This window comes from Phocoena phocoena, chromosome 2, assembly GCF_963924675.1.
Source record: "Phocoena phocoena chromosome 2, mPhoPho1.1, whole genome shotgun sequence".
Taxonomy (NCBI): domain Eukaryota; kingdom Metazoa; phylum Chordata; class Mammalia; order Artiodactyla; family Phocoenidae; genus Phocoena; species Phocoena phocoena.
The window spans coordinates 62,699,768-62,725,798 of NC_089220.1; the positions used below are offsets into that span (position 1 = coordinate 62,699,768).

The following is a 26,031-nucleotide window of genomic DNA, read 5'->3' on the forward strand; positions in this document are numbered from 1 at the left end:
CTTTCACTTAATGATGTTTTCAAGGTTCATCAATGTTTTAGCATGTAACAGTATTTCATTCCTTTTTATGGCTTAATAATAACTATGGATATACCATATTTTATTTATCTCTTCATCAGTTGATGGCCATTTGGGTTGTTTCCACTTTTTTACTGTTATGAATAATGATATGAACATTTGTGTGGTCATATGTTTTCAATTCTTGGGTATATACTGTTGTAGGAGTTGAATTGCTGGGTAATATGTTAATTCCATATTTACCTGTTTGAGGAATTGCCAAACCATTTCCAAAGTAGCTGCATAATTTATATTCCACCAGCAATGTATGAAGGTATTGTAATTTCCGAACACTTGTTACTGTCTGTCTTTCTGGGTATAGTCATCATAGTGGATGGGTAGTGGTACCACATTTTGATTTTGATTTGCATTTCCCTGATGGCTAATGAGGTTGAGTATCTTTTCGTGTGCTTATTAACCATTTGTATACCTCCTTTGGAGAAATGTCTATTCAAATCCTTTGCCTATTTTTAATTGGGTTATTGTTTCTTTTGTCAGATATACAATTTGCAAATATTTTCTCTTATTCTGTAGATTGTCTTTTCACTTTTTTTATAGTGCCCTTTAAGGCAAAACAATTCTGAGTTTTGATGAAGTCCAGTTTATTTTTTATTGTTTCTTGTGAGTTTGGTGTCATATCTAAGAAACAGTTGACTAGTCCAAGATCATGTTTTCTTCTAAGAGTTTTATAGTTTTAGCTTTTACATTTAGGGCTTTGGTCCATTTTGAGTTAATTTTTGTATATGGTATGAGGTAGTGATCCTGCTTCATTCTTTTGCATATTGATATTCAGTTGTCACAGCACCATTTGTTGAAAAAACTGTTTTTCCCCTGTTGAGTTGTCTTAATACCCTTGTTTAAAATCATTTGACCATCAGTGTAAGAGTTTATTTCTGGACTCTCAACTTTATTCCACTCATCTGTATGTTTATCCTTATAGCAGCACCACCCTATCTTGATCACTGTAATTTGTAGTAAGCTTAGCAACTGGAAAGTGTCAGTTCTCCAGCTTTGTTCTTCTTTTTCTTCTTTTTTTTTCAGTTGACGTATTATGGTATTATTGATACATAACATTATGTTAGTTTCAGGTGTACAACATGATTTGATATTTGTATAGTTGATGTTTGTCACCAGATACATAATTACAACATTTTTCTTTTCTTGTGGTGACAACTTTTAAGATCTATTCTTAGCACTTCTCAAATATGTAATACAGTATTAACTGTAGTCACACATGCTGTACATTCCCCATGACTTATTTATTTTATAACTGGAAGCTGGTACCTTTTGATGTTCTTCTTTTTCAAGATTGTTTTGATTATTCTGGGTCCCCTGTGTTTTCCTATGAATTTTAGGATCAGCTTTTCAATTTCTGCAAAAGAGCCACTTGGGATTTTGATAGAGGTTGCATTTAATCTTTAGATATATTTGGGAGAATATTGCTATCTTAACAATATTGTGTCTTGCTATCTATGAACATAGAATGTCTTTCAGTTAGTTTAGATCTTCTTTAGTGTCTTTCACTGATGTTTTATAGTTTTCAGGGTACAAATGTTACATTTCTTTTGTTAGATTTATTTCCAAGTATTTTATTCTTTTCATGCTTTGTAAATGAAGTTGTTTCCTTAATTTCACTTTGAATTATTCATTGGTGGTGGGTAAAAAGGCAATTGATTTTGTATATTCATCTTGTATCCTTCAACCTAGCTGAACTTGTTTATTAACTTTTATAGATTTCTGTGTGTGTATTCCTTAGAATTTTTTATATACAAAATCATACCATTTGTGAATAGAGATGTAATGCTTCTCACTTTATAGTGTATATGGTTTTTATTTATTTTCATGTCTAATTTCTTTGGCTAGAACTTCCTGTACAGTGTTGAATAAAAGTGGCAAAAGCAGACATCCTTGTCTTGTTCATGTTTTTAAGGGTAGAACTTTTGGTCTTTTACCAGTCAGTATGAAGTTAGGTGTGGGTTTTTCATAGATGCCCTTCATCAGTTTGAGGACATTACTTCTTATTCCTAACTTTTTGAGTTTCTTTATCATTAAGGGATGTTGACTATCGTCAAGTACTTTTTCTGTGTCTGTTGAGACTATCACGTAGGTTTTGACCTAATATTGTGTATTGCATTGATTGATTTTTGTATGTTGAACTGATCTTGCATTCTGGGATAAATCCCACTTGGTCATGATGTATAATTCTTTTAATATATTGCCATATTCAGTTTTCTAGTATTCTGTTGAGGATTTTTGTGTCTTTATTCATAAGGAATATGGGTCGGTAGTTTTCTTTTCTTGTAATGTTTTTGTCTGATTTTGGAATGAGGGTAATACTGGCCTCACTGATACAGTTTGAAAGTGTTCTCTTCTTTATTGTTTGGAAGAGTTGATAAAATTCACCTATGAAGCCATTTGGGCCTGGACTTCTCTTTGAGGTCAGTTTTCTTTATTACTCAGTCCTTCTTTTAATTTTTATAGATCTATTCAGATTTTCTATTTCTTCTTGGGTCAGTTTTGGTAGTTCATTTTATGTCTTTTCTTTGAATTTGTCCATTCCATATAGGTTACCTAACTTGCTAACAACAAATGCTCATAGTATCCCCTTAAGATATTTTCTATTACTGTAAGATTGGTAGTAATGTTCTCTTTTCCAGATTAGTAATTTGAATCATATCTCTCTTTATATTGGATAGTCTAGCCAAAGATTTGTCAATGTTGTTATCTTTTCGAAGAACTAATTTTGGTTTCATTGATTTCTTGGTATTGTTTTTCTTTTCTCTATTTTTACTTATCTCCATTCTAATCTTTATTATTTCCTTTCTTCCACATGCTTTTGCTTTTTGTTTTCTAGTTTTTTAAAGTGGAACGTTAGGTTATTGATTTTGAGACCTGCATCGAGGTGTTTATTAAAGCTATAAATTTACCTCTAAGCACTGTTTTAGTGAGATGCCATATATTTGGTATGTTGTTTTTTCATTTACAGGTCAAAGTGTTTTTTACAGTGGATTTGAGTTACTATCTAGAATCCTTTCATTTCATCTTGATGGACTCACTTTAGTAATTTTTATAGGGCAGACCTATTAGCAACAAATTCTCTCAGTTTTGGTGTACCTAGGGATGCCTTAATTTTGTGTTAATTTTTGAGGACAGTTTTGCTGGGTATAGAATTCCTGGTTGCCAGGTGTTTTCTTTAAGCTCATTGACTATGTCATCTCAGTGACTTCTGGCCTTCCTGTTTTCTGATGACAAATCAGATATTTTTCTTAGTGAGACTTTCTTGTTAAGTGATGTGTTGCTTCTCTCTTGGTGCTCTCAAGATTCTTTTTGTTGTTATCTTTTGACAGTTTTGTTATGATGTGCTTAGATACGGGTCTCTGAGTTTATTCTACTTCTAATTTATTGAGTTTCTTAAATGTCCACATAAATGTTTTTCATGAAATTTGGAAAAATTTCAGCCATTATTTCTTGAAATTTTTCTGTCTCTTTTTCTCTTTTCTCTCCTGGGTCTCCTGTTGTATGTGTATTGCTGCATTTGATGGTGACTCAGAAGTCTCTGAGGCTCTGTTCATTTTTCTTCATTATTTTTAAATTCTGTTCATGAGACTGGATAATCTCAACTAACCTAATGTCTTTTGAGTTTGCTAATTTTTTATTTTGCCAGTTCAGATGTGCTGTTGAGCTTTTAGTGAACTTTTCATTTTGTATTGTACTGTTAAACTCTTTTTTTTTGCGGTACGCAGGCCTCTCACGGTTGTGGCCTCTCCCGTCGCGGAGCACAGGCTCTGGACACGCAGGCTCAGCGGCCATGGCTCACGGGCCCAGCCGCTCCGTGGCATGTGGGATCCTCACGGACCGGGGCATGAACCCGTGTCCCCTGCATCGGCAGGTGGACTCTCAACCACTGTGCCACCAGGGAAGCCCTAAACTCTTTTTTTTTAAACATAATTTCTACCTCATTATTGATATCCTTTCCTTGGTGAGGTGCCATTCTCACACTTTCTTTTAGTTCTTTAGACATGGTTTCCTTTACTTTTGGAACATATTTAAAACAGATGATAGTGTTTGCCTAGTAGATCTAATGTTTGTTCTTCCTCAGGGACAGTTTCTATTGACTGATCTTTCTCCTGTACATGGGGCATGCTTTTGTTTTGTTTTGGTCATAGTCAGTTGATTTTTTACAAAGGTGCCTAGGCAATTCAACTGAGAATTGAAAATGTTTTTAACATCAAAACAAACAATGCTAGAAATATTGGACAGCTGATAACAAGGAACAAATTATTGATACATGCAACAATATAGATAAATCTCAAAATGATTATGCTAAGTGAAAGAAGCCAGTTTAAAACACAGTAGGGCTTCCCTGGTGGTGCAGTGGTTGAGGGTCCACCTACCGATGCAGGGGACATGGGTTTGTGCCCCTGTCTGGGAAGATCCCACATGCTGCGGAGCGGCTGGGCCCGTGAGCCATGGCCGCTGAGCCTGCGCGTCCGGAGCCTGTGCTCTGCAATGGGAGAGGCCACAGCAGTGAGAGGCCCGCGTACCGCAAAAAAAAAAAAAGAGTAAATACTCTATAATCCCAATTATATACAAATTCTAGAAAATGCAAGCTAATTCATAGTGACAGAGTAGTAGTGGTTATCTGGGGATGGGGAAGGAAGGGATGGATTACAAAGGGGTACAAGGAAACTTTTGCAAATCATGGGTATGTTCATTACCTTAATCGTTGCTGGTTTCCTGGATGCATACATATGTCAGAACTCATCAAATTGTTCACCTTAAATATGTGCAGATTATTGTATGTCAATTATATTTAAATAAAGCTGCGAAAGGCAAAAAAAAATGCTCCTGAATGGAGGCGAGGAGGTGGTCACGTGTGGGTCAGGCAGAGCACGTGTCCTCTTCTCCCCCTGCAGCATTTACGAGGAGGACAGCCTCAGCCTGGGATTCTGAAGGACCAGAAAGCCCCTCAGCCAAAGTCGTGGCATGAAGTGTTGGAGACCACGGGCTCCCTGCCGCTGGAGGTGTGGCAGAGGCTAGCCTGGTAGTCTTTGGAGTCCCTAAGGCCTCTGGGACCAGGATCTTGTGGCTTGGCAGGAGGCGAGTGTGCATCTAGGGGAGGGAAGATGCACTGGAGGGATGAGGACCAGGCTGCACCTGGCCTATGTGTGCCTTGTCCTTGTTGCCTTTCTTTTCCAACACCACCTCCAAGTCCGTGTTGTGCTCCTCATCCCAAGGTTCTCCTCCTACTCTGCTGCCTCTTCTTCCTCTTCAGAGCTGGCTCCTCAATGTCTGCCTGCTCTGCCTTTTTTCTTGGACTTCATTTTCTTCTTCACAGAAGCCTTGGGGCCATCTCCTATTGGGATGTATTCTGGAGCTTCAACTTTGACTGGCTTCTTTTTACTTGCTTTCCTAGGGCTGCTCAACCCGGACCTGGAGAACTCAGGGTGCCCCAGGAGGGGTATCTCCCTCCTGGTGGATTTTCTTTTTCTCCTTCATCTTCATGTTGCTTCATCTTCACGTTGTGTTCCTTGGGGCTCCCCTACTTCTGTTTCTGTCACGAGGCTGCCTGCTTCCAGATGCCACGTTTCCCAACTGAGCAAGTGTACAAAGCATCCCTGGCCTCTCAGAACCAAGGGTCCCTGGCTGAGAAGGCTGTAGCTTCCTGGGCCTTTTTCTCCTTCTTGTGTTTTTTGAGCTTCTTGCCAGCTCTGGTTACCTCCTTGACCTGCTTGGGGTCTGGGGAGGTCTTCACCCTCAAGCCAGGGGACATGGACTTCCTCTTCTTCCCACTGAGTGACTTGGATGGACCAAGTGCCTGCTTCCTGGGGCTGGGTGACGGCTCAGTCCGTCCAGCATGTAACGTGGCCTCAGGTTCTAGGGGCTCCTCACAGGGCTATGACCATTCTTTTTCTTCACTAGAGGCATTTTGGGTGCCTGCTCTTGGACCACATTCTTCGAGGGTGGTATGGCTCTTGTGGGACAAACCTCTGTGAAATAATTGTCGCTATTTAAAACCTAGTATTGAGTCTCTGGTTCTTTGACTACCTTCTTTTTCTTCTTCTTTTTCTCTGGGAGCCCAAGGCCCAGGTCTCCTTTGTGAGTTTTAGTGATCATTCCCAAAGGTCAAACTTCCCTGCCTCCACATGAGAGCTGGGGCATACTTTCCTTTTTTTTTTTTTTTTTAATTTATTTATATTTACTTATTTATTTTTGGCTGCTTTGGGTCTTCATTGCTGCACACAGGCTTTCTCTAGTTGCGATGAGTGGGGGCTCCTCTTTGTTGCAGTGCATGGGCTTCTTGTTGCAGTGGCTTCTCTTTGCTGCGGAGCCCAGGCTCTAGGTATGTGGCTTCAATAGTTGTGGCATGTGGGCTCAGTGGTTGTGGCTCGCAGGCTGTAGAGCGCAGGCTCAGCAGTTGTGGTGCACGGGCTTAGTTGTGGCGCAGCAGGGGCATACTTTCTTGTTTCTTTGTGTGTCTTATAATTTTGTTGAAAAACTGACATTTTAAATAATACAGCAACTCTGGAAACCACTTTCTCCCTCTCCCCCAGGGTTTGTTGTTTCTGTTGTTATTGTTGCTGTGTGATTCTTTAATGACTTTCCTGAACTATGTGCAGTGTATTTTCTTTCTCCTATGTGACCACCGCATTCTTTACTCGTTCAACTTAGTGGTCAGCTAATGACTGCACGGATACTTCCTTACAAGCCTGGAGTCAGTAAGTGTCCTAGTCTTTGCCAAGGAGCTCTCTGTGTGTATTGGGACATAATGTCAGTATTCAAGAAACAGTTTACAATACTTTTTTAGCCTTCACAGCTTTCTTGTGTAACCTCAAGATCAGACAGGTGAAAGTTTAAATCTTTTTCCAGACTTGCCTTAGTATGCTTGCAGCTCAGGCCATGGCTTTCTATACTCCCCTTAATATGTTGTAGCTCTTTAAAGTTCCCTGTGGATAGCACATTCTCTATATTTTTCCTTTTAAGTTTTTTTTTTGGTTAGTTGTTTGCCTCATCAGTGATTGCTGCCTCAGGCAGCTGTGGTGTTAAATAATTGCCACTGATTGTTTTCCACAAACGTCTCCAGGGGAAAAGCTGTTGCAGTGTGTGAGTTCTGAGTTACTCAAATAAAGACAAGCTTTGCAAGCTGGATTTTTGAAGGAGCAGCTAGATAAGTCAAATAATGACATTTCTCTTAGAGTGAAGCTTTGAACGAACTCCAATTCTGTTCTGACTTCTCCAGTGACCCATAGGCTGCTGTTTCTCACTGTGATCCTGGGCTGTTGGTTTTTAAGGCTGCTAAGGAGATGAGGATGGGGAATGGGAACACAGTAAGTTTGAAATGCCACAGAGGTAACTGTTCTAATTGAGATTCATCCATTTTTCTTGAAAAAATGTGCTTGATTGTTGCGAGCCTTTAATTAATTTCCAGGTCTACGAAAAGGTTGATTTTTACTGTTTTTGCTTTTGTTTAGCTGTTTTTAATGGAGGAAAAGATTTTCAGAGTTTCTTATTCCACTAACTCGCTGATATTACCTACTTATAACTTGCTTTTTAAACTATAAATACTTAATGTTTTTCAGTTTTATTAAAATGTTCTTTTATGAATATTTTTAGTGGCTGCCTATTCATTTGTATGGATGTATCATAATTTATTTAGTCCCTTACTGTATAGTGGGTAGTGGACAGATATTAGGAAGTTAGGGAAGAAAAATAGGACTTGTATATCATGTGAAGGAACCCAGGCTTATCCTGTTTACAGTGGGAAATGCCTTAAGTATTTTAAGCTGATTATTGATACCGGTAGTTGGACTCAGGTTTGGTAAATTATTCTGGTAGCAATATGTGGAGGACGGATAAAAAGTGGCCTTCAAATGATGAGAGATTAGGTAGGAGGCTACTAATAAAATTCAGGCAAGAAATCATGAAGTATCAAACTAAAAATTTTCACTATCCTAAAACTTCAGAGTATCTATCTCAGCCTCTACAAGACTGTGTAGCTTTCAAATAATTCTTTAAAAATACCGTTCTTTCAGAATGAATTTGATTAAAATTGGCCGCAAGGTTATATTATGCTTTGGCGTACCACCTGAAGTGTAGCTAATAATGGTGGTGTTGATTGAGGGATCAGAAAAGCTGATATGGAACTGTTTAATAGCTTTGTGTGACCTGGCCTTGTTACCTAACGTCTCTCAGGCTTAATTTCCTCAGAAAGTGGAAATAATATACCTATTTCAAAAATATATTCGTGGAGGGCTTCCCTGGTGGCGCAGTGGTTGAGAGTCTGCCTGCTGATGTAGGGGACACGGGTTCATGCCCTGGTCCGTGAGGATCCCACATGCCACGGAGCAGCTAGGCCTGTGAGCCATGGCCTCTGAGCCTGCGCGTCCAGAGCCTGCGCTCCGCGACGGGAGAGGCCACAACAGTGAGAGGCCCGCGTACCAAAAAAAAAAATATATATATATATGTATATATATATATATATATATATATATATATACATATATATATTCGTGGAGAATGAATAAGATGTTTGTTTAACTGTAAAAGTGCTATGTATGCAAATGTAAACTATTAACTAAACATAAGTGATTATAACTGTTTGCCTTATCTTTATGTCTCTATGCTTCCGGTATGTTTGATAAAACAGAATTGATTTTGCTCTTAAATCAGACATTGTATCTTTGTTTATAAGATTATCTTTTTCACTGTATCTCCTCATTTCCTCTGTGCCTATGTCGAATCTTTGAAGGCAAGAGAATAATTTTTATTTTACTTTATGTTTAAGGTTTTTTTTGTCACTAATAATATTTATTTTTATTATATATTGAAATAATATTTTTGATATATTGGTTAAATATAATATATTCAAATTAATTTCATCTGTTTCCTCTACCTTTTTCTCTTCTTTTAACATCTTTATTGGAGTATAATTGCTTTACAATGGTGTGTTAGTTTCTGCTGTATAACAAAGGGAATCAGCTGTATGTATACATATGTCCCTGTATCCCCTCCCTCTTGCATCTCCCTCCCATCCTCCCTTTCCCACCCCTTTAGGTGGTCACAAAGCACTGAGCTGATCTCCCTGTACTATGTGGATGCTTCCCACTAGCTATCTGTTTTACATTTGTTAGTGTATATATGTCCATGCCAACCTCTCAATTCGTCCCAGCTTACCCTTCCCCCTCCCCGTGTCCTCAAGTCCATTCTCTATGTCTGCGTCTTTATTCTCGTCCTGCCCCTAGGTTCTTAGAACTATTTTTTTTTCTTTTTTAGATTCCATATATATGTGTTAGCATACGGTATTTTATTTTTCTCTTTCTGACTGACTTCACTCTGTATGACAAACTCTAGGTCCATCCATCTCACTACGGATAACTCAATTTCGCTTCTTTTTATGCCTGATGTTCCATTGCATACATGTGCCACATCTTCTTTATCCATTCATCTGTCATGGCCACTTAGGTTGCTTCCATGTTCTGACTATTGTAAATAGTGCTGCAGTGAACATTGTGGTACATAACTCTTTGAATTATGGTTTTCTAAAGGTATATGCCCACTAGTGGGATTGCTGGGTCGTCTGGTAGTTCTATTTTTGGTTTTTTAAGGAGCCTCTATACTGTTCTCCATAGTGGCTATATCAATTTACATTCCCAGCAACAGTGCAAGAGGGTTCCCTTTTCTCCACACCTTTTCCAGCATTTATTGCTTGTAGACTTTTGGATGATGGCCATCCTGACTGGTGTGAGGTGATACCGCATTGTAGTTTTGATTTGCATTTCTCTACTGCTCACTGATGTTAAGCATCCTTTTATATGTTTGTTGGCAATCTGTATATCTTCTTTGGAGAAATGTCTTTTTAGGTCTTCTCCCTATTTTTGGAGTAGGTCGTTTGTTTTTTGATATTGAGCTGCATGAGCTGCTTGTATATTTTGGAGATTAATCCTTTGTCAGTTGCTTCATTTGCAACTATTTTCTCCCATTCTGAGGGTTGTTTCTTCATCTTGTTTATGTTTTCCTTTGCTGTGCAAAAGCTTTTAAGTTTCATTAGGTCCCATTTGTTTATTTTTGTTTTCATTTCCATTTCTCTAAGAGTGGGTCAAAAAGGATCTTGCTGTGATTTATGTCAAATAGTGTTCTTCCTATGTTTTCCTCTAAGACTTTGAAAGTGTCTGGTCTTACATTTAGGTCTTTAATTCATTTTGAGTTTATTTTTGTGTATGGTGTTAGGGAGTGTTCTAATTTCATTCTTTTACATGTAGCTGTCCAGTTTTCCCAGCACCACTTATTGGAGAGGCTGCCTTTCTCCATTGTATATTGTCACCTGCTTTATCAAAGATAAGGTGACCATATGTGCGTGGGTTTATCTCTGGGCTTTCTGTCCTGTTCCACTGACCTATATTTCTGTTTTTGTGGCAATACCATACTGTCTGGCTTACTGTAGCTTTGTAGTATAGTCTGAAGTCCGGGAGCCTAATTCCTCTAGCTCCATTTTTCTTTCTCGATTGCTTTGGCTATTCGGGGTGTTCTGTGTTTCCATGCAAATTGTGAAATTTTTTGTTCTAGTTCTTGAAAAATGCCATTGGTAGTTTGATAGGGATTGCATTGAATCTGTAGACTGCTTTGGGTAGTATAGTTATTTTCAAAATGTTGATTCCTCCAATCCAAGAACTTGGTATATTTCTCCATCTGTTTGTATCATCTTTAATTTCTTTCATCAGTGTCTTATAGTTTACTACAAACAAGTCTTTTGTCTGCTTAGGTAGGTTTATTCCTAGGTATTTGCTTCTTTTTGTTGCAGTGGTACATGGGAGTGTTTCCTTAATTTCTCTCTCAGATTTTTCATCATTAGTGTATAGGAATGTAAGATTTCTGTGCATTAATTTTGTATCCTGCTACTTTACCAGATTCATTGATTAGCTCTAGTAGTTTTCTGGTAGCATCTTTAGGATTCTCTACGTATAGGATCATGTCATCTGCAAACAGTGACAGCTTTACTTCTTCTTTTCCAATTTGGATTCCTTTTATTTCTTTTTCTTCTCTGATTGCTGTGGCTAAAACTTACAAAACTATGTTGAATATTAGTGGTGAGAGTGGGCAACCTTGTCTTGTTCCTGATCTTGGTGGAAATGGTTTCAGTTTTTTACCATTGAGGACCATGCTGGCTGTGGGTTTGTCATATATGGCCTTTATTATGTTGAGGAAAGTTTCCTCTATGCCTACTCTCTGGAGGGTTTTTATCACAAATGGGTGTTGAATTGTGTCGAAAGCTTTCTCTGCATCTTTTGAGATGATCATATGGTCTATCTCCTTCAATTTGTTAATATGGTGTATCACATTGATTGATTGATTTGCGTATATTGAAGAATCCTTGCATTCCTGGGATAAATCCCACTTGATCATGGTGTATGATCCTTTTAACTTGCTGTCGAATACTGTTTGCTAGTATTTTGTTGAGGATCTTTGCATCTATGTTCATCAGTGCTGTTGGCCTGTAGTTTTCTTTCTTTGTGATATCTTTGTCTGGTTTTCGTATCAGGGTGATGGTGGCCTCGTAGAATGAGTTGGGGAGTGTTCCTCCCTCTGCTGTATTTTGGAAGACTTTGAGAAGGATAGGTGTTAGCTCTTCTCTAAATGTTTGATAGAATTTGCCTGTGAAGCCATCTGGTCCTGGGCTTTTGTTTGCTGGAAGATTTTTAATCACAGTTTCAATTTCAGTGCTTGTGATTAGTCTCTTCATATTTTCCATTTCTTCCTGGTTCAGTCTCGGAAGGTTGTGCATTTCTAAGAATTTGTCCATTCTTTCCAGGTTGTCCATTTTATTGGCATAGAGTTGCTTGTAGTAATCTCTCATGATCCTTTGTATTTCTGCAGTGTCAGTTGTTACTTCTCCTTTTTCATTTCTAATCCTATTGATTTGTGTCTTCTCCCTTTTTTTCTTGATGTGTCTGGCTAATGGTTTATCAAGTTTGTTTATCTTCTCAAAGAACCAGCTTTTAGTTTTATTGATCTTCGCTATTGTTTCCTTCATTTCTTTTTCATTTATTTGTGATCTGATCATTATGATTTCTTTCCTTCTGCTAACTTTGGGGTTTTTTTTGGTCTTCTTTCTCTAATTGCTTTAGGTGTAATGTTAGGTTGTTTATTTGAGATGTTTCTTGTTTCCTGAGGTAGGATTGTACTGCTCTAAACTTCCCTCTTGGAACTGCTCTTGCTGCATCCCATAGGTTTTCGGTCATCATGTTTTCATTGTCATTTGTTTCTAGGTATTTTTTGATTTCCTCTTTGATTTCTTCAGTGATCACTTCGTTATTAAGTAGTGTATTGTTTAGCCTCCATATGTTGGTATTTTTTACAGATATTTTCTGTAATTGATATCTAGTCTCATAGCATTGTGGTTGGAAAAGATACTTGATACAATTTCAATAATCTTAAATTTACCAAGGCTTGATTTGTGACCCAAGCTATGATGTATCCTGGAGAATGTTCCATGAGCACTTGAGAGGAAAGTGTATTCTGTTGTTTTTGGATGGAATGTCTTATAAATATCAATTAAGTCCATCTTGTTTAATGTATCATTTAAAGCTTGTGTTTCCTTATTTATTTTCATTTTGGATGATCTGTCCATTGGTGAAAGTGGGGTGTTAAAGTCCCCTACTGTGACTGTGTTACTGTCAATTTCCCCTTTTATGGCTGTTTTATTTGCCTTATGTATTGAGGTGCTCCTGTGTTGGGTTCATAGATATTTACAATTGTATCTTCTTCTTGGATTGATCCCTTGATCATTATGTAGTGTCCTTCTTTGTCTTTTGTAATAATCATTGTTTTAAAGTCTATTTTGTCTGATAATGAGAATTGCTACTCCACCTTTCTTTTCATTTCCATTTGCATGGAATATCTTTTTTCCATCACCTCACTTTCAGTCTGTATGTGTCTCTAGGTCTGAAGTGGGTCTCTTGTAGACAGCGTATATATGGGTCTTGTTTTTGTATCCATTCAGCCAGTCTCTGTCTTTTGGTTGGAGCAGTTAATCCATTTACATTTAAGGTAATTATTGATATATATGTTCCTATTACCATATTCTTAATTGTTTTGGGTTTGTTATTGTAGGTCTTTTCCTTCTCTCGTGTTTCCTGCCTAGAGAAGTTGCTTTAGCATTTGTTGTAAAGCTGGTTTGGTGGTGCTGAATCTCTTAGCTTTTGCTTGTCAATAAAGGTTTTAATTTCTCCATCAAATCTGAATGAGATCCTTGCTGGGTACAGTAATCTTGGTTGTAGGTTTTTCCCCTTCATCACTTTAAATATGTCCTGCCACACCCTTCTGGCTTGCAGAGTTAATGCTGAAAGATCAGCTGTTAACCTTATTGGGATTCCCTTGTATGTTATTTTTTGTTTTTCCCTTGCTGCTTTTAATATATATTTTTTGTATTTAATTTTTGATGATTTGATTAATATGTGTCTTGGCGTGTTTCTCTTTGGATTTATCCTGTGTGGAACTCTGTGCTGTGCCTGGACGTGATTAACTATTTCCTTTCCCATATTAGGGAAGTTTTCAATTATAATCTCTTCAAATATTTTCTCAGTCCCTTTCTTTTTCTCTTCTTCTGGGACCCCTATAATTCGAATGTTGGTGTGTTTAATGTTGACCCAGAGGTCTCTGAGACTGTCCTCAGTTCGTTTCATTCTTTTTTCTTTATTCTGCTCTGCAGTAGTTAGTTCCACTATTTTATCTTCCAGGTCACTTGTCCATTCTTCTGCCTCAGTTATTCTGCTGTTCGTTCCTTCTAGAGAATTTTTATTTTCATTTATTGTGTTGTTCACCATTGTTTGTTTGCTCTTTAGTTCTTCTAGTTCCTTGTTAAATGTTTCTTGTATTTTCTCCATTCCATTTACAAGATTTTGGATCATGTTTACTGTCATTGCTCAGAATAATTGTTTTTCAGGTAGACTGCCTATTTCCTCCTCATTTATTAGGTCTGGTGGGTTTTTACCTTGCTCCTTCATCTTCCGTGTGTTTCTCTGTCTTCTCATTTTGCTTAACTTGCTGTGTTTGGGGTCTCCTTTTCACAGGCTGCAGGTTCATAGTTCTTGTTGATTTTGGTGTCTGCCCCCAGTGGCTAAGGTTGGTTTAGTGAGTTGTGTAGGCTTCCTGGAGGAGGGGACTAGTGCCTGTGTTCTAGTGGATGAGGCTGGATCTTTTCTTTCTGGTGGGCAGGTCCACGTCTGGTGGTGTGTTTTGTGGTGTCTGTGGCCTTATGATTTTAGGCAGCCTCTCTGCTAATGGGTGGGGTTCTGTTCCTGTCTTGCTAGTTGTTTGGCGCAGGGTGTCCAGCGCTATACCTTGGTGGTTGTTGAGTGCAGGTGGGTCTTGGCGTTGAGATGGAGATCTCTGGGAGATTTTTGCCTTTGATATTATGTGGACCTGGGAGGTGTCTTGTGGACCAGTGTCCTGAAGTTGGGTCTCCCACCTCAGAGGCACAGCCCTGACACCTGGCTGGAGCCCCAAGAGCCTGTCATCCACACGGCTCAGAATAAAATGGAGAAAGAAAAGAAAGAAAGAAGATAAAATAAAATAAAAGTTACTAAAATGAAAAATAATTATTAAAAAGAAATTTTTTGTAAGTAATAAAAATTAAGAAAAGGAAAGAAAGAAGAGAGTGACCAAACCAGAAAACAAATCCACCAATGATAACAAGCACTAAACAGTATACTAAAAAAAAACAAAAAACAATGGACAGACAGAACCCTAGGACAAATGGTAAAAGCAAAGCTAAACAGACAGAATCACACACAGAAGGATACACATACACCCTCACAAAAAGAGAAAAATGGAAAAAAAAATATATATCGTTTCTCCCAAAGTCCACCTCCTCAATTTGGGATGATTCGTTGTCTATTCAGGTATTCCACAGATGCAGGGTACATCAAGTTGACTGTTGAGATTTAATCCGCTGCTCCTGAGGCTGCTGGGAGAGATTTCCCTTTCTCTTCTTTGTTTGCACAGCTCCTGGGGTTCAGCTTTGGATTTGGCCCCGCCTCTGCATGTAGGTTGCCTGAGGGTGTCTGTTCTTCGCTCAGACAGGACAGGGTTAAAGGAGCCGCTGATTCGGGGACTCTGGCTCACTCAGGCCGGGGGGAGGGAGGGGTATGGAGTGCAGGGCGAGCCTGCGGCGGCAGAGACCGGCATGACGTTGCAGCAGTATGAGGCACGCCGTGTGTTTTCCTGGGGAAGTTGTCCCTGGATCACGGGACCCTGCCAATGGCGGGCTGCACAGGCTCCCAGGAGGGGAGGTGTGGATAGTAACCTGTGTTTGCACAGTCTTCTTGGTGGCTGCAGTAGCAGCCTTAGCGTCTCATACCCGTCTCTGGGGTCCGCGCTGATAGACGCAGCTTGCGCCTGTCCCTGGAGCTCCTTTAAGCGGCACTCTTTCTTAATCCCCTCTCCTCGTGGACCAGGAAACAAAGAGGCAAGAAAAAGTGTCTTGCCTCTTCGGCAGCTGCAGACCTTTCCCCAGACTCTGTCCCAGCTAGCTGTGGTGCACTAGCCCCCTTCAGGCTATGTTTATGCAGCCAACCCCTGTCCTCTCCCTGGGATCCAACCTTCGAAGCCCTGAGTCTCAGCTTCCAGCCCCCGCCCGCCCCGGCGGGTGAGCAGACGAGCCTCTTGGGCTGGTGAGTGCTGGTCGGCACCGATCGGCTGTGCAGTAATCTCTGCACTTTGCCCTCCACACCCCTGTTGCCGTGCTCTCCTCCGTGGCACCAAAGCTTCCCCCCTCTGCCACCCGCCATCTCTGCTCCCGAAGGGCCTTCTTAATGTGTGGAAACCTTCCTTCACAGCTCCCTTCCAGAGGTGTAGGTCGTGTCCCTATTCTTTTGTCTCTGTTTTTTCTTTTTCCTTTTGCCCTACCCAGGTACGTGGGGAATTTCTTGCCTTTTGGGAAGTCTGAGGTCTTCTGTGAGTATTCAGTAGGTATTCTGTAGGAGCTGTTCCACATGTAGATGTATTTCTGATGTATTTGTGGCAAGGAAGGTGATCTCCGTGTCTTAGTCTTCCGCCATCTTGAAGCTCCTCCTCTTGCAGGCGGATTCTTAACCACTGTGCCAGCAGGGGAGTCCCTAGTTATTAATTCTTAATTTTAGTTCATTTTGGTCAGAGAGCATGGTATGTGCTAAGTTATTCTTGGTTCTTTTTCTGTTTAGTTTGTGTCCTTAGTAATTCAGGTTTTAAACTTTTTTTGTTTTTAATATTTACTTATTTATTTACTTTTTTATTTGGCTGCACCAGGTCTTAGTTGCCACATTCAGGATCTTTGTTTCCGTGTGTGGGATCTTCCTTGCTGCATGTGGGCTCTTTTTAGTTGTGGCATGTGAGCTATTAGTTGCGGCACGCGGGACCTACTTCCCTCACCAGGGATTGAACCCGGGCTCCCTGCTTTGGGAGTGCAGAGTGTTAACCTACTGGACCACCAAGGAAGTCCCCAATAGTTCAGTTTTTATAAATACCTTACTTTTACATGGGAAGATTTATAGTCTCTTGAACTTAGAGTTTTACAGGTAAAGTGCTTATTTTGTTGTTCAAATCTTGTATATACTTACTACTTACTTCTGTTAAATATGAGACAGATGTGTTAAAAGCTACCACACTATAAATGAGTTTGCTTTCCTTAGAAATCTGTCGGCTTTTGCTGTTTATATCTCTTCATGCAAAATTGAAATTAAAGCTTTCTGGTAAATAGAGCCTTTTGTCAAAATACATTGAACTCTTTAATTGTATTAATTCTTGCCTTAATGTTTACTTTTTGTCTCTTTTTGAGCAATCACTGTTGGTATTTTTGGTTAGTACTTGGGTTAAAAATACTTAGTAAATACTTTGTAGCTTGACTTTTGTGTGTGTTTTTAAATCCAGTATAATTACAGCTCTCTCTTAACTGTGGCATTTAATCCATTAACTTTTTTATAATTACTTGTATATTTATATTGATTTCCGTAATCTCATTCACTTTTTTGGGGTGCTTTTCTTTACTCATGTCTGTTAGATTGATAAGCTTTTCTATATTCTTTTTCCCTTCTAATGATTAGAAGTTATGCATTGTTGTGATTCTCTTATTGGTAACTCAGAAAACTTCAATAGCATACTAATATTGAAGTCTAGAGTTCATCACTGTTTCTACTGTCCTCTTAAATAAAATAAGATCTTAAAATACTTTCTCCAGCATTTGTTTCATCTTTCACATTATTGCCCATTATTTTACTTCCTCCTTGTTAGTAACCTTTTGCATTAGTACTTTTGTTAACAGTCAGTGCTCATTGAGATTTACCCACACATTTTCCAGTTTCTTAGCTCATCTTTGCTTCTTGCTTCTCACTCTTCCATGTGAGTTTATTTCTATTCGTTCAGAAATCTATCTTTTGTAATTCTTTGAGTAAGAGTTTTTAAGTGTTAAACTCTATGTTAGAAAATGCCTTTTCTTTATTTTCATGTTCATCTTATTGAACAGTAGTTTAGCTGAATTAGAATTTTATGATGACTATTATTTTCCCTTAGTTCTTTCAGTATAAAATTGCATTGTCTTCTTGCCTCTATTGGGCTGATGAGAAGTCTGTTGTTAGTTTTGATATTTCTGTGTAGGTAACTTTTCTTGGTTGTAATATTTCCATTTTGTTTTTGGAGTTAGGATGTGACCGTGGATTTGTGTTCATTCTGCTTGGGAATCACTATGCTTTTTCAGTCTGAAGATTTATTTACATATTTCACCAATTTTAGATAGTACTCAGACCTTATTTCTTTGAATATTACTTACATTTTATCTTTGTTCTTGGGACTTCTCAGGCAGTCTGTTTCCATCTTATTATTTTTCTGTGCTACATTCTGAGTAATAGCATCAGTCTGTCTTCCAACTTACTATTTCTCTGTTTCTTCCTTTTGTCCTCTCTTCCTCCCGTTTCTCAATTTCTTCTCCCTTCTCATATACCCTCCTCTTTTCTTAGAACTTGATAATGTATTGTTTATAATTTTCTAGCCTGTTTGTGTGGTTTTACCGCCCTTCTTTTCTCTTGCACCTTCTTTCTGTTTTCTTCCTACTTTTCTCTTCTACTTCCCCCCTTATTTGTGCTTGACTCCTCCATATTGCTTATATTTTAATAATACATTTTTGTGTTTCTTTTCCCTTACCCATTCTCCCTTCTCCTCATCCTTACTTCCTTCCCATCTCCTTTCCTACATATTTCCCTTCAACCCCTCCCTGCCTTTATACCACATTCTCACCATCCTCCTCTCCCTCATGACACCTTTTCCTCCATCCCACTTCCTCCTTTCCTACTTACTCTTTTTCTTTTTTTTTTTTTTTTTTTTTTTTGCGGTATGCGGGACTCTCACTGTTGTGGCCTCTCCCGTTGCAGAGCACAGGCTCCGGACGTGCAGGCTTAGTGGCATTGGCTCACGGGCCCAGCCGCTCCGCGGCACATGGGATCTTCCTGGACCGGGGCACTAACCCGTGTCCCCTGCATTGGCAGGCGGACTCTCAACCACTGCGCCACCAGGGAAGCCCCCTACTTACTCTCTTTTCTTCACTTCTACTCCTTCTCCTCTTCCTTTTTTTTTTTTGAGCTTGTATTATTTATTATCCAGCATTTCTGTGTCTCTGCAATTAGAGAGTTTTTTGTGTTATTCACTGTATTGTTGGATCAGTCCTCATTATTATTGATTATTTTAAGGCAATAATTTGCATTGTTCAGTGCTTTATTATCAGGAGCAGATTACTTGTGATACACTTCACAGATTAGTGTATTATAATGCCATCATTTGAGGAAAAGTTCTAAATGGTGGCTTTTTTTTTTTATAGATGAGGAAGAAGAATGATGGTACTGCAAAATTTGTTGAATTTTTGGTCATCTAGTGTGGGTTATGTGATAACTTTTCTAGGGAAGTATTTAGTACAGGTGTCTGAAATTTAAGGTCAGGTAAACTGGCCTTCTGAATTTTGTAATTTTTAATTATAGATTTGTTATAGAGCTTAGATGTCTTCAAAAGATGTAGTAGGAAGTAAATATATTAATTAGCTTCTTGAAGCTTATTCATAAAAAGATCCTAGAGACGTCTGAAATTTTATTTGTGAAAACTAAATGAAGTCTAGAACTGTTTTGCTACTTAAAGTTAGTATTCCCAAAGGTCTTCAAAGCATTCCTAAGCCTGAATAAGTTTTTTTAAAATCTCAGAAACTTCAGTCTTAATTTGTGGTTGAAATGTTTATTTGATTTCTTTAAGGAAAGACTAATTTACAAACATTGCAAATCAAACAGAAGTATTTCTAAAAATGGGGGAAGTTTTTGAATGCTTAAACTTTTTTTAAGTGCCAACCATCAGTTTAGCACTATGCAGAGCACTTCCTCAGATTAAAATTTTAAAAAAATTAGAAAGGTAAAAGAAGCTAAGGCATGCTTTCTGCTCCCAAAGAGAGCTGTAAGAGAATGATACAGTTGGCACTCCATTTTGGAGGGGTGGGTCCATATCCTCAGATTCAACCTACTTTGGATCAAAAATATTCAGGAAAAAAATTCTGGAGCATTCCAGAAAGCAGAACTTGAATTTGCCGCACCCAGGCAACTATTTATGTAGCATTTACATTGTGTCCGGTATTATAAGTAATCTAGAGGTGACGTAAAGTGTGTGGGAGGATGTGCATAGGTTATATGCAAATACTATGTCATTTTATATAAGGGATTCTCCAATTTTGGCATCTGATGGGTTCCTGGAACCATCACCTGCTGATACTGAGGGACAGTTGTATTAACTAATGTGACATAATTAGGAGCCATGCTGACTAAAAGTACTGGAGGCATTCACAAAAAGAGAAAACATAAAGGGTTTGGGGCATTTTTGGGGGGAAGGTATTGGGTAGAAGTTTTTCCATAATCTCTTTCTTTGTGGATTTCCTTCCTTTTATATTTTCCTTTCTTCTGTGTTACTGTTTTATAGAGAGACTTCTTTTTAAATAAGTGAAACCTTCTTATTCTCTTATATCCACCTTTTTTGTGTTTTTTCCCATTTTCCCCTACTATGTAAATTTTGTGAATTGGTGAACAAAAATATTTTATAAGAGTTTTTATTTGCTAACTAGTTCATTACAAATAGATACAGAGTAAAAAACAAATTGACCTAATTTTGATGCAGTATTTTTTATTAGCCAGTATGTAGTTTCCAGGCTTTGTGTAACATGCTGTACCATGGGAAGGAAATTGAGAGAGACTATCTTGGCTCCTAAATTTATGTTGCAAAATCTTGAAGTTGATTCATGTTTGCTTCTGTTTTGTTTTGTTTTGACTTTTTTGTTTTGCTTTGTTATTGTTCTCATTTTCTTCTTTCCCCTGGGACATTAGTTTTGTTTGAAACATTAATTTCAGGAAATTCAGCTGTAATTGTAACAGTCTATTTCATTCTCATTTCATAGTTCTTTGTTACTTCAAACTACTCAGTGGGGAAAACAGAATACTTCTCCTGTTTATCTCAGTGTATGTGTTTTATTTTGGTAGTCTCTAAAATATGTTTAACTAGTTTTCAATGACAGTTATTCTTATCTTCCTACAGGCAGATAACAGATAAACTACTAGTGTTCTTTTCTTATTTTTCTTATAGATGTATCAATATTACACTGGAAGCTGAATAACATAGAGGTTAAGAGCATGGGCACTAAATCCAGGCTGTGTGGAGTTTAAATCCATGACTGTTTCTTACTAACTGAATTACTTGAACTCTATACCTGTTTTCTCATCTTTAGAGTTAGGGATAATAGTAGTACTTATTTCATAGTGTTGTTCTGAGGACTTTAAGAATTAATTTCTATAAAGGACTTAGAAGAGTTTCTGGCATATAGAAAACATTGTTTGTGTTAGCCATTATTATTGTTTTTTCCCCTAGTTCTGTGAAAATGTACACAGATAGTGTTACAGGTAGGAATGGAATCTGGGTGTTCTAATTCCAGTTAAGATGAAGCAGTGCTATTTTGCCTGTCAGTAGGTTATGCAGTCTTTTCCAAGATAAAAATTTCCAAGCTACAAAATGAATACAATAACATTAAAATAATTTATTTTATTAATAATAAAACACATTTGAGTACATATTTGCTCAGCACTGTGCTTAGGTTTTGGAAATACTAAGGTAGACACACTTTCTATCCTAAAGAAAATATAGACTAGTCCTGGAAAAAAGACAAGGAAACACTTGAGACATAATGACTTCCATGAGAGAGAAATGTAGAGAACACAAGGGAATAGAGAGGAGAGGGCATCCATTCCTTCCTTGGGGAGGGCAAAACAAAAGGGAAACAGTCTTGGAAAATTCCATAGATGAGATGTCATTAAAGATTTATGAATATTCATAGGGTAAGATAATATACCAGAGTTTAAAGTGCTGTCTGTATGTTGTTACTATTTAACTTTATTCTGAAATCTTCCATTCAGCCTTAGAGCATTCCAAGAAATTAATTGATGTTTAACTTGAGTTTATCAGCAGTTAGTAGTTTATTCTTCATTTTACTCCCAGGTTCAAAAAAATCTTTGTTTTTCCAGTTGCTTTTCTCAAATTTGTTTATTATATAAGAGACATGTGCTTTTTGTAAAGGAATTTGAATAGTAGGAAGTATATAAAGTAAAAGTTCTTAATTCCTCCCCTTTTCCCCAACTTTCTCACCCCCCCGAAAATAAACCAAACAATAAAATGCATAAGTACATATACACCTACGATGTAGATATCTTGCTTTAAATAATAAATCCCATTTCCTTAGTTTGCACTTAATGATATTTTTCGACACATCAAGGATACTTTTTCTATTTTATTTTTATCAAAATGCTCAAAGCTAGCCAAAATGAATTATTTTTCTGCATCCTATCCTGCTTTCCTCACTTCATGTCTTTGTTTATGCCAAGAATGTCTTTCTCATTCAAACCCACCACTTTATGTCCAAAGTCCTTCCTGTCCATAGAGGTCTTTTCAGATAATACATTCTCTGTCAGGCGTTTGTTCTTTCCCCACCTTCACCCCTCATTGAGTTTTGAAAGTAATTTTGTGTTAGTACCCAAAACTTTCTGCTCTGCATATAGTTAAATGTTCAGTTTCTCTGCCTTGGACTATACTGACAGTTCTTATAGAACAGTATTGCCTGAGTTTTATAATACTTAAGTGCCTATTTGCAAAGCCTATTGTTAGATATTTAAAGTAAATGTATTTTAGACATGTATTATTACTCTTAGAAATACTGATTTTTAATTGTCTTGGGGGAAAAGTTAGGAGAGCATAGCTGTGAATTGAAAATAGAACTTGACTTCTTTTTTAATGATTTTGGATAAAACTTTCTGAGGCATTGTTTTCTTTTAGTAAACAAAGATTATGATAACCTGATTTGACCAGTTTTTAAAATTAAAATCTTTAAAAGCTAAAGTTGTGAGAACAAGGATATAAATGTATAAACACATCTCTTAAATATTTTAATAGAATTTTAAGAGCAGTTCTTTGGCATTTTTGAAGGAAACATGCCACAATAAATATTTGCTGAACGTGATATAAATAGTAATCACTAAAAACTGTTTTCATTTATTTTTCAGAGAATGCAGAGTCCATCGATCTTAAACAGTTTTTTGACCAACATTTTTCACATATATATTATGTGTTTTTTGAGAATTTTGTTACTATTGAAGCTAGTCTTAAACAGAAAGGTAAGATGTTAAAATCAGTCTTGGCTTATGTTGATGTTTCAAATAATTGTCATAAACATTCACTTAAAAATATACTCTTGGACATTGGAATTTTAGTATTATTTCACTTCTTTTTGTTAGACAGCTTGTAGAACACCCCTCTCACACTATGGGTTAGTAGTAATATCCTTATTATTTTGAGAAGGCTTAGATTTCCTTTTTCTCTGTTCAGGTTTACTTGTTTTCTCACCTTTGCTCACCTTTGCTCTGCCCTAGGGGCATATGTCAGGTTTGAGCAGTCATTTTCATAAATTCATTTTTAGAGTTCATTTAGAGTTCACAACATATTATGATTTGTTTTTAGACATAAATATGTAGAATATAAATTTAGCTGTCTAAAAAGAGTAGAGAGAGATGCTATGATATTGTCTATACATTGAACAGAATACACTTTAAACATTTTATTAAAGAATCAATGAGAAAAAAAACTTCAGTGTTTGAAATATTTTAAGCTTTTTAAGTGGTTGTTGACATTGAGGACAAAATGATAATGTTTAAAATATTTTTCTATAAAAATGTTTTAGGTCACAAGTCTCAAAGGGAGGAATTGGATGCTATACTTTTTATTTTTGAGGTAAGTACCTGCCAATGTAACTTGTTTTCCAAAATTAATTTTTAGAACATACAAAGGAATATATTAAATATTAACAAACACTGTGAATCTACCATGCTTTTCAAAAACTGAATTGCACTTTTTAACCTAAAAATACACCTGACTTAATTCTTATTTTCTGAGGTACACATATTATTTTTAGGTACAGATAAAATTATGTTTTTATGCATTTGATACCACAGTTGGTACAATATTCACTGTGTTTGCAAACATGAAAATTTTAATTTGTGGGAGATTTACACAAATGGAGAATTTAAAAAAACAGAAAACAAAACATTATTACTTGAGAGGGTAAATTCATAAAACTGTTACATACCTAAGGAGTTTTCTGCTTTAACTGCTTTTCATTGAAAACTTATATAAAATAGTTTTAAATATTTTATAAATAGTTGTTCTACTACATTTGCTTTGGATTGGGATGGGATACATTTTTATTGCTAAATAAACAGAAGGAAACAACAACATTTGATACTTTGCTAAAATTTGTTTCATTTTTGACACAATGATAAAAATGAGGGACACACATGCTTTTCAAATAACCCCATGCTCTTCATTCTGTCTTTCAGATCAAATAGTGATAGGAGTATTCTGATCTTTATTGAGAATTTTAGAGAACTGGAGAACGTCAGGATTAGACCTTGTGTCTTGAAAAGCATAGTAAAGAATTTAGAAATCAGTTTCTAAAGATTGAACTATTCTATCTACTGCTAATTAAAGATAATTCACTATTTTTTTTTATGTTGACTATTTTAGTATGGTTTAGAAGAATTTGATCTCTCTCTTAGTTGCTGAGTTAGTCACAGCTGAAAAAAGAAAGTTTTTTTTTTTTTTTTTTAAGAGTTCCAGACAGAAGCAACTGGTGTTGGTACCTGTTCTGCAGTTAATTTTCATTAGTCGTTAACCCTGAGGAATTTGCTTATATTTACCTCCCCAGGTGTTTGCATGAACTGTTTACAAGGGAAATATTAAAACATGAATATTTTGAGAAAGAGTAAAAGTATGTACAGAGAAAGCAAGATGATAATTCCTGGAAAGTGTTCCTTCAGACATTCATGCTTGCCCTATATTCAGGAAACTGAGATGATTGACTAGTTAATAGAAGCTCTTTCAGAATATTCCTTCTGTTAAAAAAATAATACTTATTTTCCTGTATGTAATATATACTGATCATTTGTTACTCTTTGAACAGAAATGTTTGTAATCAGTCACTAAATTTCATTAGGAAAAGAGATGTTAGATATAGGATTTTCATCTTTTGGAAAAAATATTTAACCTGTGTGCTGATGTTTTTCTACTTATAATGGGGACAGTAATATCTGACCTCCACCTTTAGACTAATGATGATTTTTTTTTTTTTTTTTTTTTTTTTTTTTTTTGGTGGTACGCGGGCCTCTCACTGTTGTGGCCTCTCCCGTTGCGGAGCACAGGCTCCAGACGCGCAGGCCCAGCGGCCACGGGTCACGGGCCCAGCCGCTCCGTGGCATGTGGGATCCTCCCAGACCGGGGCACGAACCCGCATCCCCTGCATCGGCAGGCGGACTCTCAACCACTGCGCCACCAGGGAAGCCCTAATGATGATTTTTTAAAAAATTATAAATAAAATGATTTCCTTTTTCTGGAATAAAAAGCATCATTATGTAATATCAGTATGACATAGGATTTATATTCTGCTTTCTTCTGTGTAGTTAATAGTATACATGATTTCTTTCATCTTTATATGACTGAATAAAAAAGATGAATATATTTAAATTTATATTTGATATGGGATTAAATCTAAACTATAATTTAATAGTGATAATTTAGGAGTACTTTCGAGTGGTTCACAAACTTGTCTTTTTAATTTTCTATAATTTTATCTCTTTCCACACCACCATAAATATAATTATACAGTTGTTGGCTAAGTATGAGAGAAATAGGAGGGCAGAGGTGAAGAAGTTTATGTATCTCATGTGGGAATAGCATCTATCTGTGAAGAACTTTATAATTTCTTCATCATCCTCTTATATGAGAGAGACTAAAGAAGGTTATATCAAAAGGAAGATAGAGAAGTGTAAAAACATGCATACTGTTCTTCGAACAGAATAGTATAAAAGCACACGTTTTGGAAATAGGCATATGGATGTTGGAAACTCCATTTTTCCTCTTTCTAACCTAAGCACATTACTTAACCCATTTCTTTATTTTTCAAATGAGATCAATGAGCACTCCTTTTAGGATGGTTGTGAGGATTCATGAGATATCATTACATAAAGTGTCTAGTGTTTGGTCCTTATGAACATTCAATTAATGGTGATTCTAAATAATCATAATAGAGCTGCAATAATAACAAACACACAAATGTCATTCAGCAAGCAGATGAGTGTTGAGAACGTAGTTCAGCAGCATAATAAGGCAGCTGTTAAACTAGAATAATCCACGCAGGTGCAATATATAAAGGAAAATAAAGACAAAAATTTGAAAGTATTATATGTAAAAAGTGTTTATTCCCAACTTGTGGAAGTCTGTATATGTTAGCTTAACTATAGGGCTCCAGAATCTTAAAATTTTGTTCTCATACCCATAGCCATCATAACATAGAAGTATCTTTGGGTTCACGTGAATTAATTTAGTACAAGTATT

General features: G+C 37.0%; 1 protein-coding gene and 1 pseudogene across 4 annotated transcripts in view; one reads left to right on the forward strand and one right to left on the reverse strand.

Annotated features, from left to right (window-relative positions):
• Nucleotides 1–26,031, forward strand: part of RALGAPA1 (Ral GTPase activating protein catalytic subunit alpha 1) — a 217,797-nt gene that overhangs the window by 21,834 nt on the left and 169,932 nt on the right. For all 4 annotated transcript variants that reach the window (XM_065871901.1, XM_065871902.1, XM_065871903.1 and 1 more), the window contains exons 2-3: nucleotides 22,650–22,760; nucleotides 23,324–23,373. In XM_065871901.1, coding sequence (XP_065727973.1) covers nucleotides 22,650–22,760; nucleotides 23,324–23,373 — 161 coding nt within the window. The remainder of the gene's footprint in view (nucleotides 1–22,649; nucleotides 22,761–23,323; nucleotides 23,374–26,031) is intronic.
• On the reverse strand, nucleotides 5,170–6,174 carry LOC136143235 (lysine-rich nucleolar protein 1-like; annotated as a pseudogene).